Source organism: Chaetodon trifascialis, chromosome 14 (genome assembly GCF_039877785.1).
Source record: "Chaetodon trifascialis isolate fChaTrf1 chromosome 14, fChaTrf1.hap1, whole genome shotgun sequence".
NCBI lineage: Eukaryota > Metazoa > Chordata > Actinopteri > Chaetodontiformes > Chaetodontidae > Chaetodon > Chaetodon trifascialis.
This window is the reverse complement of record NC_092069.1, coordinates 6,046,999-6,060,109: the sequence shown is the minus strand read 5'-3', so window position 1 is coordinate 6,060,109 and position 13,111 is coordinate 6,046,999. Positions and strand designations below refer to the sequence as shown.

Genomic DNA, 13,111 nt, shown 5'->3' with positions numbered 1-13,111 from the left:
AGGTTTTTCTACTGCACTGACTGCAGCACAGACTGTCGAGCTCATTACAGAAACAGATTTCCAAACAGCTACAGAGGTAAAAGATTTTTTTTGATTAATTCTTCAGTGATCACTCTTTCATAAGAGATGTCTCTGAAATTCCTGAGTTAGCGAAGCACAAATATGATGTAGGACTGATTAAAGGCACCAAAGTGGTTGTGATCACACCAAAATCCTCATACAGACCATGCAAAAATCAATATCCTTTGAAAAAAAGATGCAATTGAGGGCGTCAAACCAGTGTTTGAATCCCTCCTTGAAGCAGGAGTAATCATTCCATGTGAAAAATCTCCTGTGCGAACACCAAATCTTTCCTGGAAAGAAAAAAGAAAATCAGAGATGCTGGGCAACCTGAGTGGAGACTCGTACAGGATCTGCAAGCAGTAAATGCTGCGGTCTATATGCATGCAACCAAATGTATCAAATTCACACAAATTCACTCTCGGGGTTTCAGTTGCTGACCTCGCAAAAAATGCATTAATGCATTTTTCAGTATCCCAGTGGATAAAGACAGCCAATTTTCTATTTGAATCCAAAATGTATACTTTTTCACAGCTCTGTCAAGGTTACACTGAATCTCCAACCATTTTTAATGCAGCCTTAAAGGACAACCTAGATTCACTCAATGTACTGGCTGGTAGTGCTTTTTTGCAATGTGTGGATGACCTCATGATAACAGCCATAAGACCAGCCTGTCAAAACTTCAGTTTGTTTCAAAACAAGTCACTTTTCTGGCTCATGTCATCACAGCAGAGGGCAAAACCCTCTCACCCAATTCAAAACATCCCACAGCCTGAAACAAAGAAACAAGTTATACGTTTTTTAGGAATGATGTCATATTGCAGACAGTGGATCCCAAACTATGCAGAAATTGAGGCACCATTAAGCGCTCTCGCTCATGGGAAAGGCTTCACAGCAAAAGACAGTCACATGGACACAGGAGGCAGTAAAAGCCTTTGTGGACTTGAAATTGGCATTGCAGTCTCCTCCGACATTAGGCCTTCCACATTGCACCAAATCATTCACACAGACTGTTGACGGACGGGGTGGGTACATGACTTCGATACTGACACAGGACCACGGGGGACAACACAGACCTGTAGCCTATTTCTCATCAAAACTTGACTCATTCGCTGGAGGACTTCCTACATGCTGTTTCAATGATTTTGCTTGTACAGAAAACTTCTCACAGGTGGAACAGACCATTCCAAATTCCAATTCACCACAGAAACAGCTGTGAAAGTTGCAGAACAGGCCACCCGGATACACACCAGCCACTGCAAACGCATCCCTGAGCCCACGGATGAGATAACACCAAGTGAGCGGATCATCATTAATGCTAATTTGTGAGCGTAATATGCTCAAATGGGGGAATGTAATGGGAATTCTTATTATTCATCTTCTCTTTTACTCAGTCATAAGCATTCACTGTCAGATGAATAACCATGTCATATGATTGGGTGTGTGCGTGTGCCATAATCTGCTAACCATGACACCACATACAGTATGTTAATATGCACTGATTAAGTGAACCTTGTGTCCTGATTGTACAACACATTATGACGCGCCTATTGTGTCGACATTGTTCTGATGATAGAACAAGTCATCCTGTTTACAAAGATAATGTATTGTATACAATCTAACAACTTCTCCTGCTCCGGGCTCTTTCTTTTCATCTCACACTCGAGACAGCAAGGAGGAAGTCCGTCTGCAGGCGTCAGAATAAACTCTCAGAAAGACAACGAACAACTCTGTGCTTTTTGTGTTTTCTTTGTGTTGTTTGCTTTGCTGACTTATAAAACTGTAAATGCTCCTTCATATCTGTGTGATCTTATCATACCTTATATCCCATCCCATGAACTACGCTCTCAGAATACAGGGATTTTTTCTGGCCAAGAAGTTAAAAAGGTGTCAGCTGGCTGCAGGGACTCCTGTCAGTCCCCTTTTCTCTGGGATAAGCTCCCTCTTGACATCAGACATCTGACTCTGTTGAGGCCTCTAAACTGAAACTAAAAACTCACCCTTTTACTTTCAGTTTGTGCTTGGATACCTCAGGAGTAGTTAGCAGTTACCACTATCCTTCTGGTGGGTCAGTCTCAGTTTAAATGAATTTATTAATGTTCAGACTCACAGCCCTTATTTATGCTGATGACGAGAAATCGACGATGAAAAATGCTCTCTCTCTCTCTCTCTCCCTCTCTTTTCACCCTGGCTTCTCTCTGCTGGACCATCAGCTGTCCTGGTACCTCCGTCTCTCCTGGCCATCGGTGTCTCATCCCCGCAGAGAGTCTCTCACTCTCAGTATTAACTTAGCATAAAGTTTAACAGATAAAACTGGCTTTTATTGTACCTCATTATAGGGGATGTTGCAGCCCTCTCAGCCCTACTGCCTGCATCCATGGGCTATGCTGTCCTGGACAGTAGCGGACCATGCATGGACGTAATAAGGAGAACTCTGTCTCGCATTTAAAGATGCATTTGTGTCAAAGTTGCTCACACACAATGTGCGCTGCTGTGGTTTTCCACCAGGTTTAGCCCAAAGTTGAACCAAATTAAACTCTGACCCTAAGTACCCTGAGTACAAAGACATGTCCCAGAAGAGGCAAATTTCAGTGTACAGGAAATTGGAAAAGTGAATTTGATATGTCTTTGTTCCCTCTACTTTGCAATCCTACTAGAATATTTGAAGATTCAACGAATCTTATTCAATCTGCCATTTCATCTTTCAGTAGAATAAGAGATGAAGTGTCATTCAGGGTGTTATTATGTAGCTACAGTATGTACACACATATTATTTATTGGCGCCAAAGGTTTGGTTGGTTCTTTTGAACTGATTTTACACAGATCTATTACAGGCCCATTGTTTCACTGCGCACCCTCTTCACTGGCAGCCGACCCTCCAGGCGCGGCCGCGCTGTCAGACTGGAGGAGGATGGGGGGCGGGCGGTGAAAGTTCACCATCATGGCTCTCGCATATCAGGTGACACTGTTGAAAAGTTTGACACTACAAGCAGCGTAAACCCAAAGCAGAAACGAGACGACGGTAGAAGAAATAAGCATGACGAGTGAGAGGGTTTCTGCGCTGAGCCGGGACGATGAGGAGGACACCGCTCTGGGTTATTACGACGACGAGGACGATCTGGAGGCGTTTTCAGACGCCGAGCTGGGCTGCGAGGACGGAGGTAGGCGGACATGTGTGGGGCTGAGGAAGGTCACAGAGCGGCAGAGAGCGGGGGGAGACGGTCCCGTGTCAGCTTGGCTCTGCTGTGTTCGCCGCTCACACGTCTTAGTGGAGCTTCAGCAGCCGTCGCTCCTAACTTTAGCTGACCTGCTGTCCGGTTAGCTAAATAAAAATGTCTGCGTCAGCGGACAACGGAGTGGACGTCAGCGCTTAAAGTTAGCGTGACCGCAGCGCCGAGCACAACTTCTGATAACATGCCTTCTTTAAGACTAATGGAAAGAAAAATGACATGCAGGTGTTTATTTTAGCTCAGGTCTCTGCTCTGAACATTTCTGTAGATCTATACATGTTTAATAGATAATGTGTGATCAACTGGGGACTTTGTTTCTTAATGATTTCTATAACAATGTATGGAATTAGCATCTATTATGATAATAACCCACTTGCATATTTAATAATAATAATAAATGATTACTTGTAATACAACGGATTGTCAATATGTAAGTAGTCAATGTAAGTAATCTCTGTTAAGATTTTTACCCTCTTCACCTGCAGTGCCTTAATCTAGATGCATGAAAATAGTCGTTGATGGATGTAACTCCAGTTCTATGAGTATGTGCCTACATCAACAGTTTAAATACAATACGCACATAGAAATCACACATTAGACCACCTTATCCCTAAAGCCTGTGCTGGACTGAAAAAAACAACAAAAAGTACGTTGGAAAATCACCCAATAGTTTATTTATTATCTAGAATTATTACAGTCTTGTGTTGCATTTTGGGAGATCTCTCTCTCTCTCTCTCTCTCTCTCTCTCTCTCTCTCTCTCTCTCTCTCTCTCTCTCTCTCTCTCTCTCTGTGTGTGTGTGTGTGTGTGTGTGTGTGTGTATTACTCTACCAGATGATTCATGGGACCACCTGGCGCTCAATCAGTGTATCCAAAATGAGTAACCATAGCAACAGGGACACAGTCAAAATCACTGTTTCCAATTTATAGCAACTTGTTCACAAGCTAACAACTTATTACAACAATGAGGTGCTTCAACATTTCCTCTAACTTATTTGGATAATGACAATTTTGAAGGCTGGGCTGCATCTGCAGAAAGACTGAATAGAAAATGAAGAAACGGCACAGGGAGTTAACACCGGCAGAAATAAATCTAATAGAGGATGAAAATGACTGACTGTGGACACCTTGACTTTATCTGAATATCTACTTTAAAACGCGAGTGTTGTCCTTCAGTGCCTCATTTTTGAAATGAATTATGATTTGAGTTGTAGAGAATTGTAAAATGAGAACTGATTGAACTTTGTTGCATTACTCATTTGTGAGAGGCTGTTGGACTGCAGTGTGGTCGAGGTAGCGCCACTTGGTCAGTCATGGACATGGACTTCTATGATGACACAATCAAACAGCTGTCTGGATTCCAATCACTTCTGTCTCCAGCTCACCCTCATTTTCCTCCCTCCTTTCTTCTTATAAATTAGTTCAATCTGGAGTTTTTTTTAATTTCACCTTTATTTAACCAGGGATTAAAAAAAATCACATTTAGATAGACATCTCTTTTGCAAGTGAGCCCTGGCCAAGGTAACACAATTCACATATTTAGGACAGACAAGGTAATAAATATAAACATAAAATAAGATCAGGAATTTAAAACAGGAGCAGATGTATATTTGAGATGTGATTTAAACTCAGCAGGTGAAATGAAAGCTGTGAGTTTGAGTGATTTCTGAACATCATTCCAGCCAACTGGTGCACTATAGGTAAAACTAGTCTTACCAACTATGGAACATCTAGGAGAATATACTTACCTTAACGCAGGTTATACTCCTGAAGCATTAGCCGGTGCTTGTGTCTTCTTATAATGCTTATGCTTATAATGAGATATGTGGAAGAGAGGGAGGTATGGAAATGAGTATGTTTTTGCCAATAGTAAATAGTTGGAAAGTCAATGGCCGTCCTCTCAGCAGTTCTTTATGCCCACACTGACATTGCACTGAGATGAAGTCAAATGGAGTGGAGATATAATGGGTGCTATTGTTTTATCAGACACTGTGTTATTGACTTATTTACTGTACAGTGACTAAAGGCTCCTCAGTTCACAGCTCATCAAGTATGTGGCCAGTCTTTTAGGCTGCAGCAGAAAGCCTTTTGTTAGAATGGGTTTAATTTTATTGCCCCACACATGGAGTGATCAAGGTCATAATGTCAAAGCAGGAATGTGATACACACAAAGGCAAACATGCACACAGACATTTGTCCTTCTGTAGTACTGTACATTTCCCTGGGGAGACAGGAAATTCAGGCCGACAGTCCTCGTATGTTCATACTGCTTCCTGCTGATAGAGTAAGGAGAAGGAATAGTGTTTTAATGTTTGGGTATTTAAGTACTACAAGAACAATATTAAATAATGTATTGATCCACATTCGCACAGCTGGTCAGTACAAAGTCAGATCAGTTGGCTATTAAACAGCTCTACCAGAAGTGTTTAAGAGGCGTTATCAAGGAGATCTTTGCAGTGGTCATGAGGGAGGGGCAGTTGGTTCTGTTTAGATAGGTATATCCTGCTGGTTTGTTTGGAACTCAATCACATTGTCATTAAGACTGTTATCTCAATATTACTCTGCCATAATCATGATATTTTGAGGCACTATCACCCACTTCTGCTAGTAGTATTTGTAAATTGACTAGTAAGTTGACTATGACATGTAAAATCAGTGAATCCCTCTTGAAGCCATCTATAAACCTGTAAATGTGTCATAGGTGGTTGTCTAATGTAGGTTTAATCACCTAATTTATGGTGCCTCTGTCCTTTTGTTGATGCGTAGTGTTGGGCTTCAGTGATTCCCTGAATGGAGAGGTCAAACCTCGTATACTGTTGATGGGCCTTCGGAGGAGTGGGAAGTCCTCCATCCAGAAGGTAGTTTTCCATAAAATGTCACCCAACGAGACCTTGTTCCTGGAGAGCACCAATAAGATCTGCAGAGAAGACGTCTCCAGCAGTTCCTTCGTCAGCTTCCAGATCTGGGACTTCCCCGGCCAGATCGACTTCTTCGACCCCACCTTTGACTATGAAATGATCTTCAGAGGCACCGGAGCTCTGATCTTTGTCATCGACTCACAGGTCAGGCCACAAAGCTGTATTCTAAAAGCAATTAATCCTTTATAATGTCCTGAAGGACTTCTTATTATCCTATTCAACATGCAGCCAGTTTGCCACCTGTCATTTCCAGGCTTGAGGACATAGAGACCAGGAAATAGTCCAGCACATGAACCCCTAAAAAAACCCCAACGTATCATTTTTATGCTTTAGTTTTTGTACCCAACAAAATAGCCACCACATGTCATCTATAAATTTGGAGTCTGGTCCGTTTTTTCCACGTGTGCAGTTCTCAGCAAAAATACTGTAGACTGTGAAAGCAGTTCAGCGACTTTGCTGTCAAACACAGGTAGAGGTAGACAGCGTGTCCTGATGTATCTTTGACATTTCTGTATTGACCTTCGCTGGCCAGACTGTTTAGCCATCACTAACCAACAGTCATTCAAAGACAACTTTTGTAGCTCAAACTAGGGCTGGGCGATATGGCTGAAAACTGTATCACAATATGTGTTTTATATCGGTCGATATCGATAATTATTGATATTTTTTACGACCTATTTAAAATAAGGACCAGGAGAAAAATACAATACATTTAAACATTTTTATTTTGAATCTACCCTTCCTCTGATTATAATCCCCTCAGCTATCAAGGCAGAAAGGAAAGAAAATGTCAACACAACCGTGGAAAACACTCAAATAATAAATGTAAAAAAAGTGTAAAAATGTAAACAGAGAGAAACCTGAGAACTTTTTTTCTGCAGGTTTAGTGCAGAAAGTTCACAAGCTGATTCACCTTCTGGTGAATAAAATGTTTTCAAATATGTGCAGTGTTTTGTAAACATAGCAGAAACTGAGGTAGACTTGACATCTGTAACATACAAAAACAAACAAACATGATAGACAGTACAGTAACACTGGCTGAACTATAAAACCAGCCTAGACATATGAACAACAAGTCACTCTTCTTACTCTAAACATACATGAACTATTCAATTATATTTTTATTGCAGTGCGTTAAAAAAAAAAGAAAAGAAAAAAAAAAGTACGTGTAAGAGATGTTTATAACCTGGCTTCTCCACAGTGCTCAGTGAAGCATGTCTTTAGCTATATGATATGCTGCTGCCTCCATTATGTCTTTGTGCCTTTTAGATGATTTGTCATCAGGCACTGAAGCAGATACCCCTGCATGGTGGTGTGCTACTTGTTGTTCTTAGTGGGGATGGCAGTCTTGCATAAGTTACAGACCACATTGGTCTGACTACAGTCCGACTTAGAAAATCCAAAAAACTGCCATACTGGCGAGCTGACTTTCCCTGTTTTATCAACAATTTCTTTGCTCGCTGCAGCGCTCACTCTCTATTTCTCATCTCACTCCTCGTGGAGCATGAAACACAAGACAACGAGATGGCGCAACCGAACTTGATACTGCTACATGATTGCCATGTTAGCGTGTCTCTCTCACTGATTAGCGATTACTCCCTATGTTGCTCAGTTACCAGAGAGCGAGTGCCTTTGTTCATGCAACCAACCTTGCTTTGCAACTTCAGGTTTCTTCCGACGAAGATAAAAAAAATCTAATGTTTTATCGAACGCATTTTTTATTGATAGTGATTACGTATCTATCGCAAGACATATCGTTTTCGTCTTATCACCCAGCCCTAGTTCAAACCAAAGGAGAAACTGAACAGTAGAGGGATTACTCCCTAAGTGATGCACAACTTTTATCTTCGTCATGATAGGATGATTATGTGGAGGCCCTGAGCAGACTACATCTCACTGTGACCAGGGCCTACAAAGTCAACCCGGACATTAACTTTGAGGTGTTCATTCACAAAGTGGACGGCCTTTCAGATGACCATAAGATCGAGAAGCAGAGGGACATTCACAAACGAGCCAACGATGACCTCGCAGATGCAGGCCTGGAGCGGATACACCTGAGGTGGGTTTTCCACATTAACTCATTTAAATCTTAATTTGACCAATTTTGAGGCAAAGTTAGGCAATATTTTAAACAACAAAAAGAATTTTGTTGAAAAATGTTCCCCATCCTTAACAAGATGATTGCTATCATTGACTGTGACTAAATATGCTCATTAAGCTTCTCCCTAATCTACAGGAATTGTAATGTTGGGACTGTAATACTGTGTGTGTGTGATGTCCTTGAAATGCTGTTTTGTTGATTGCTGAAAAGCTAAAAAGGATTAAACTGTGAAGCAGTTTGTTCTTGAACCCTCCTCTGAGACAGATCGTTTTCCTTGATCTCTACAGCTTCTATTTAACCAGTATATACGACCACTCCATATTTGAGGCTTTCAGTAAAGTGGTCCAGAAGCTCATCCCACAGCTGCCTACACTGGAAAACCTGCTCAACATTTTTATATCTGTAAGTAATCCTGCTGCTGAATGAGCTGAATTTATCTGAAAGACTAAAGACTTGTAGCCAAATCTCTATGCAAACGTCACACCAATGTGCTTCTGTATTTCTCCACATTTTAATAATCAAGATGAGGCACATTGCATTGTACTGCATGGGCCTGTCCTCCTGCACTTTACGACCCAGTCACTAGGTGGTGGTGACACATTATAGATATACGGGTTTCATTTCATGAACGTCAACGTTGCATAGATTGCCACCACTGATTAGCCTGTGAAAAAACCCCAAAACAATCAATGAGAAAACCAAAGAATACAAACTAGATGTGCTCACTGACATGCATTCATCACTGATTGTTACATGCCTTTGGCTACCACACCACCAAAATGCCCACACTCCTGCTGCTCTGTGGTACTTGAAATTGAACTGAATCCACCTCATAGCTGTTCTGCCAAAGAGCACGTTAAGTCATATTTATGTTATATGTCAAATGTCAAATTAAATGAAATTAAATTGCAGAATCAAATTAAATAAATGAAATTTGTAAACCTCTGCTGATGCCATTCATTCAAAGCAGGCCCTGCATGTTTTTAAGTTAAGTCTTAATCCACTGTGCATGTAATATTTATCTTTGCCTTTTACTCTTTGTCTGTGTTGTTTATTGTCCCGTGCAAATCCAAGTGCCTTTATTCACTGAGTTTCAAACCAGTCTTCAATTTTATAGTGATACTTAATACATAATTACTTGTAATATAATATATGTAATTATGTATGACGGATAGCTATGGAAACTGAACAATGTCCCTTTGATGTCATAAAAATGTACATCAATAAAAGGTTAGCATATAAAATTGGTGATTTCAGTTATAAACCATACATGTAAATACACTAAACCTTTAAGTATGGCAACCATTTACCTAGTGAAACAAATGGTAAAATGTTGGCAATTTTTCCTTTATTAAAATTTGAGCAAAATAAGTCCATTATGTATGATGTTTCCAATATATTAATATGGTAAATGCTTGGAAAAAAGCACTGTGTGAGGATGAACAAAGAAATTATCCATATTGTGGATTTAGGGCTACAGCTCACCATTATTTTTCATCTGCCAATTATATTTTTAGCTAATTGATGAATTGTTTGGTCCAAAAAATGTTAGAAAATAAATGTTGTGATTTTCAACAGCCTGAGGTGAGGTCTTCATATGTCCTGTATTGTCCAACCAACAGTCCAAAACCCATATATATCCAGTTTACTGTCATGTATGGCAAAGGAAAGGATCAATTCGTAACCCGTGAGAAGATGCAATGACCAAAAGTTTGTCATCTTTGCTAAAGAATTTATTCATTTTCTCTTAATGGACTAAAAGATGAATTGACCAACTGTTGCAGCTCTAACTGGGCTGCTTGTTTTAACTTGTCTTGTATATCCCAATAACATTTTTCCTTCATCTGAGGTATTTTTAAAATAATTGCAGGCATATTTTTATGTAAGCCTACATAGCAATTCACAAAGTTGTTTCAGAGTTTCACAGCTGAATATTCTGCATTACCTAAATGTAGCTCAGCAAACCTTCATGGAGGTTCTAATGTTCAGTTTTTGTTGAAACTGTTTTGAGAGAGGTGTTGATTCAGGAGCAGAGTGGCCAACTAAAAGCACACACACACACACACACACACACACACACACACACACACACACACACACACACACACACACACACACACACACACACGCATGTTGTGTTTATATCACTTGTGGGGACATTACATAGACTTACATTCATTTCCTGGAGCCTTACCCTAACCTAACCCTAATCATAACCACTATTTGCCTGTTCCTAACCCTGTACCTAATCTAACCTTACCTAACCCGTAACCCAATCCTCAGTCTGCACCCTAAAATTTAATGATTTACATTAAGGGGACCTGCATTTTGTCCCCATAAGGGAGGTGAGTCCCCACAATATGACTGTGTAAACAGATTTTTGTCCCCACAACGTGATAAATACCTGATCACACATACACACACACACACACACACACACACACACACACACACACACACACACACACACACACACACACACACACACAGATGGTTTGTTTTAGGCTAATATGTAAAACAAAGAAACTCATTTTCCAGGTTTTCCTCCCCATGTCAATATAATGATCACCTGATACATAATCTGACTTAATAGGCTGCATTTAAAATATCAGTCAACAGTGTTTAACAAACACAGAGCTAAATTATATTCACACAAAGCACATTTACAAAATACCACACAAAGCATATTCAATTCACAGTGTGAAAAGTGGGGGTTTCATATGTGTGTGTGATCCTACAGATGATGAAAATATAACAGGCCAGAAAATACATTTGAAAGGTGCACACACGTCCCTGGCATGTGGCTCAGGTAGCTTTTGGTTACTCATCATGGATGATGGACTCTTGCCATCCATTTGGTTGACCTGGGTGAGGTCACAAAAAACACACCCTTTACCTGACCTTGTGTTGAGTTCTTCAGATCCAGGTTTGCAAATTCTGGCCAGACTGTTGCATTTGATTCAAAACTGAGACCCTTTGTCTTGTGCCACTTTGACTTCATACTCAGACAGGGTCTGATGGGTTCTCATCCGATGCCAATTCACCTCCCATACAGTAGCCTTCTTCTTTCCCATCTTTTTCTTGGATTCCACTCTGCGTCTTCACCTCAGTCAGTGTGGCTCCACAATTTCTTATTTACACACATTACAAACTGGTCTGCTCAATTGAATCCCTGGCACGCTTCCTAGGCTTTCTTGAGTCCCCTTCACCAGCATGTTTGCATTTATTTGGAAAGGGTGATGTGTTCAAATATCCTGAGAAACACATTTGCAGTGAGGATGGTCTCATACTTGAGAAGTGACTCTCTGAGGGCTTCAGCTTTGACTTGAGCAGTGACTTTGAGAGTGGCATCTACTCCCATGCTTGACAATGTGTGAGTCAGGTCAACAAATAGCAGACGCTGTGGAATGCCCAGTGCACCGAACCTCTTCCTCCCATGATCGACATTGGAGCATTGCTCCTTGGAAGTGAGGTATTGTGCTGTAGATGTCAGAGAGGCAAACCAATCCAACAAAAAAGAACTCTGGCAAAGACAGAGGGGAAAAACAATGGCTTAAAAACACTGGGGAGGAATGATGAAGCACAGGTGAAAACAAATGAAGGACAGGTGACACAAATCAACACTAACAATGATGGGAAAACAGGAAGTAAAGCAGATGACACATGAGGTAAACCGTCAACATAAAGCTGGAAGTAACAAAATGGAACAAACCAAATCGTGACAGTATCAAGCTGTTCTGAAAACATCCCAGCTTCCCTGACTTCCTTTGCAATACTGTCCTTGATCATTTGAGTGATGGTTTCAGTGACTGCATGGACTGTAACAAGGGACCCCCTCCCTCCTCTGCCCCTGCAGTCATGTAGCGTCTTTAATGCAGTCGCGCAGACACACATCATACAAACTTGAAGAAGATACATCATCATTTTTTTTAAATCCATGATATTTTATTGACATGAGTGTCAGGCGAACAATATTGTTAAAGAATCAAAGCATATTGCAGTTCAATAGTGATATCAGGGAAAAAAGTGGTGGTCTCATCATCCAGCTCAAATATAATAACATTGATCACGCGCTCTAGCATCTGACGCCTCGTTCAGACTCATTCTTTATGTTCTGACATTTGCTTAGAACTCAGAAAACCTTCAGTATCTGCTTTACTGTCTGGTAAGAAATATGCATTAGTGCTTTCTCTGTGTGTGGCATGTCGTTCATGTTCCTCAGTTCTTTGATACCAGCGGGAGCAGGTATTCATAGCTCCCTGAACAAACACAAAAAGCCCAACATACAGACCTGTACAGTGAGTTAGGCTCCACAGCAGGTCAGCCACTTGTGATTTGACCCTACATGCTGTGGAATGTTTTGAGAGCAGTGATCGATATTGGCACATCTTGTTTGGGCTGGAAATTGAGAAAACAGGCCAGCTGTACTGAATGAGGTCGTGTGAAAAAAATTCGGTTTCCTTACATCGCTGCCTCTCACCCACCGTCTGTGTCAAAGCTCTCTCTTTCTGACTCTGCATCCAAAATTTCCAGATGACCAGCATTCAGCTGTATTCAGTCCCTAAGACCCACAAAGCATATCGATCCATACATTTCAATGTCTTTCAAACTCTATCCTTCAGGACCACTGGTGGGTCGTCACAGGCAACTATCTCCTGTTGACTCAGGTTCATCTGTTTGTTAAAATACATAAAAAGAGATCGTGTCATCTGACATAAGAATCAAATATTGTATTCATTAAATTCACTATGAATATGTGCTGTATTATGTAACATACTTGCCATTCATTCTTTTTGTTGAAAG

At 40.8% G+C, this 13,111-nt stretch overlaps 1 protein-coding gene across 1 annotated transcript in view; it reads left to right on the top strand.

The window, feature by feature from the left end:
* The first annotated feature begins 2,958 nt into the window (after positions 1-2,958).
* The window catches only part of rragd (ras-related GTP binding D), a 46,384-nt gene continuing 36,231 nt past the window's right edge, over positions 2,959-13,111 (top strand). The window contains exons 1-4 of the mRNA XM_070979408.1: positions 2,959-3,221; positions 6,056-6,351; positions 8,067-8,266; positions 8,596-8,710. Of these exons, the coding sequence (XP_070835509.1) occupies positions 3,098-3,221; positions 6,056-6,351; positions 8,067-8,266; positions 8,596-8,710 (735 nt within the window). The 5' untranslated portion in view covers positions 2,959-3,097. The remainder of the gene's footprint in view (positions 3,222-6,055; positions 6,352-8,066; positions 8,267-8,595; positions 8,711-13,111) is intronic.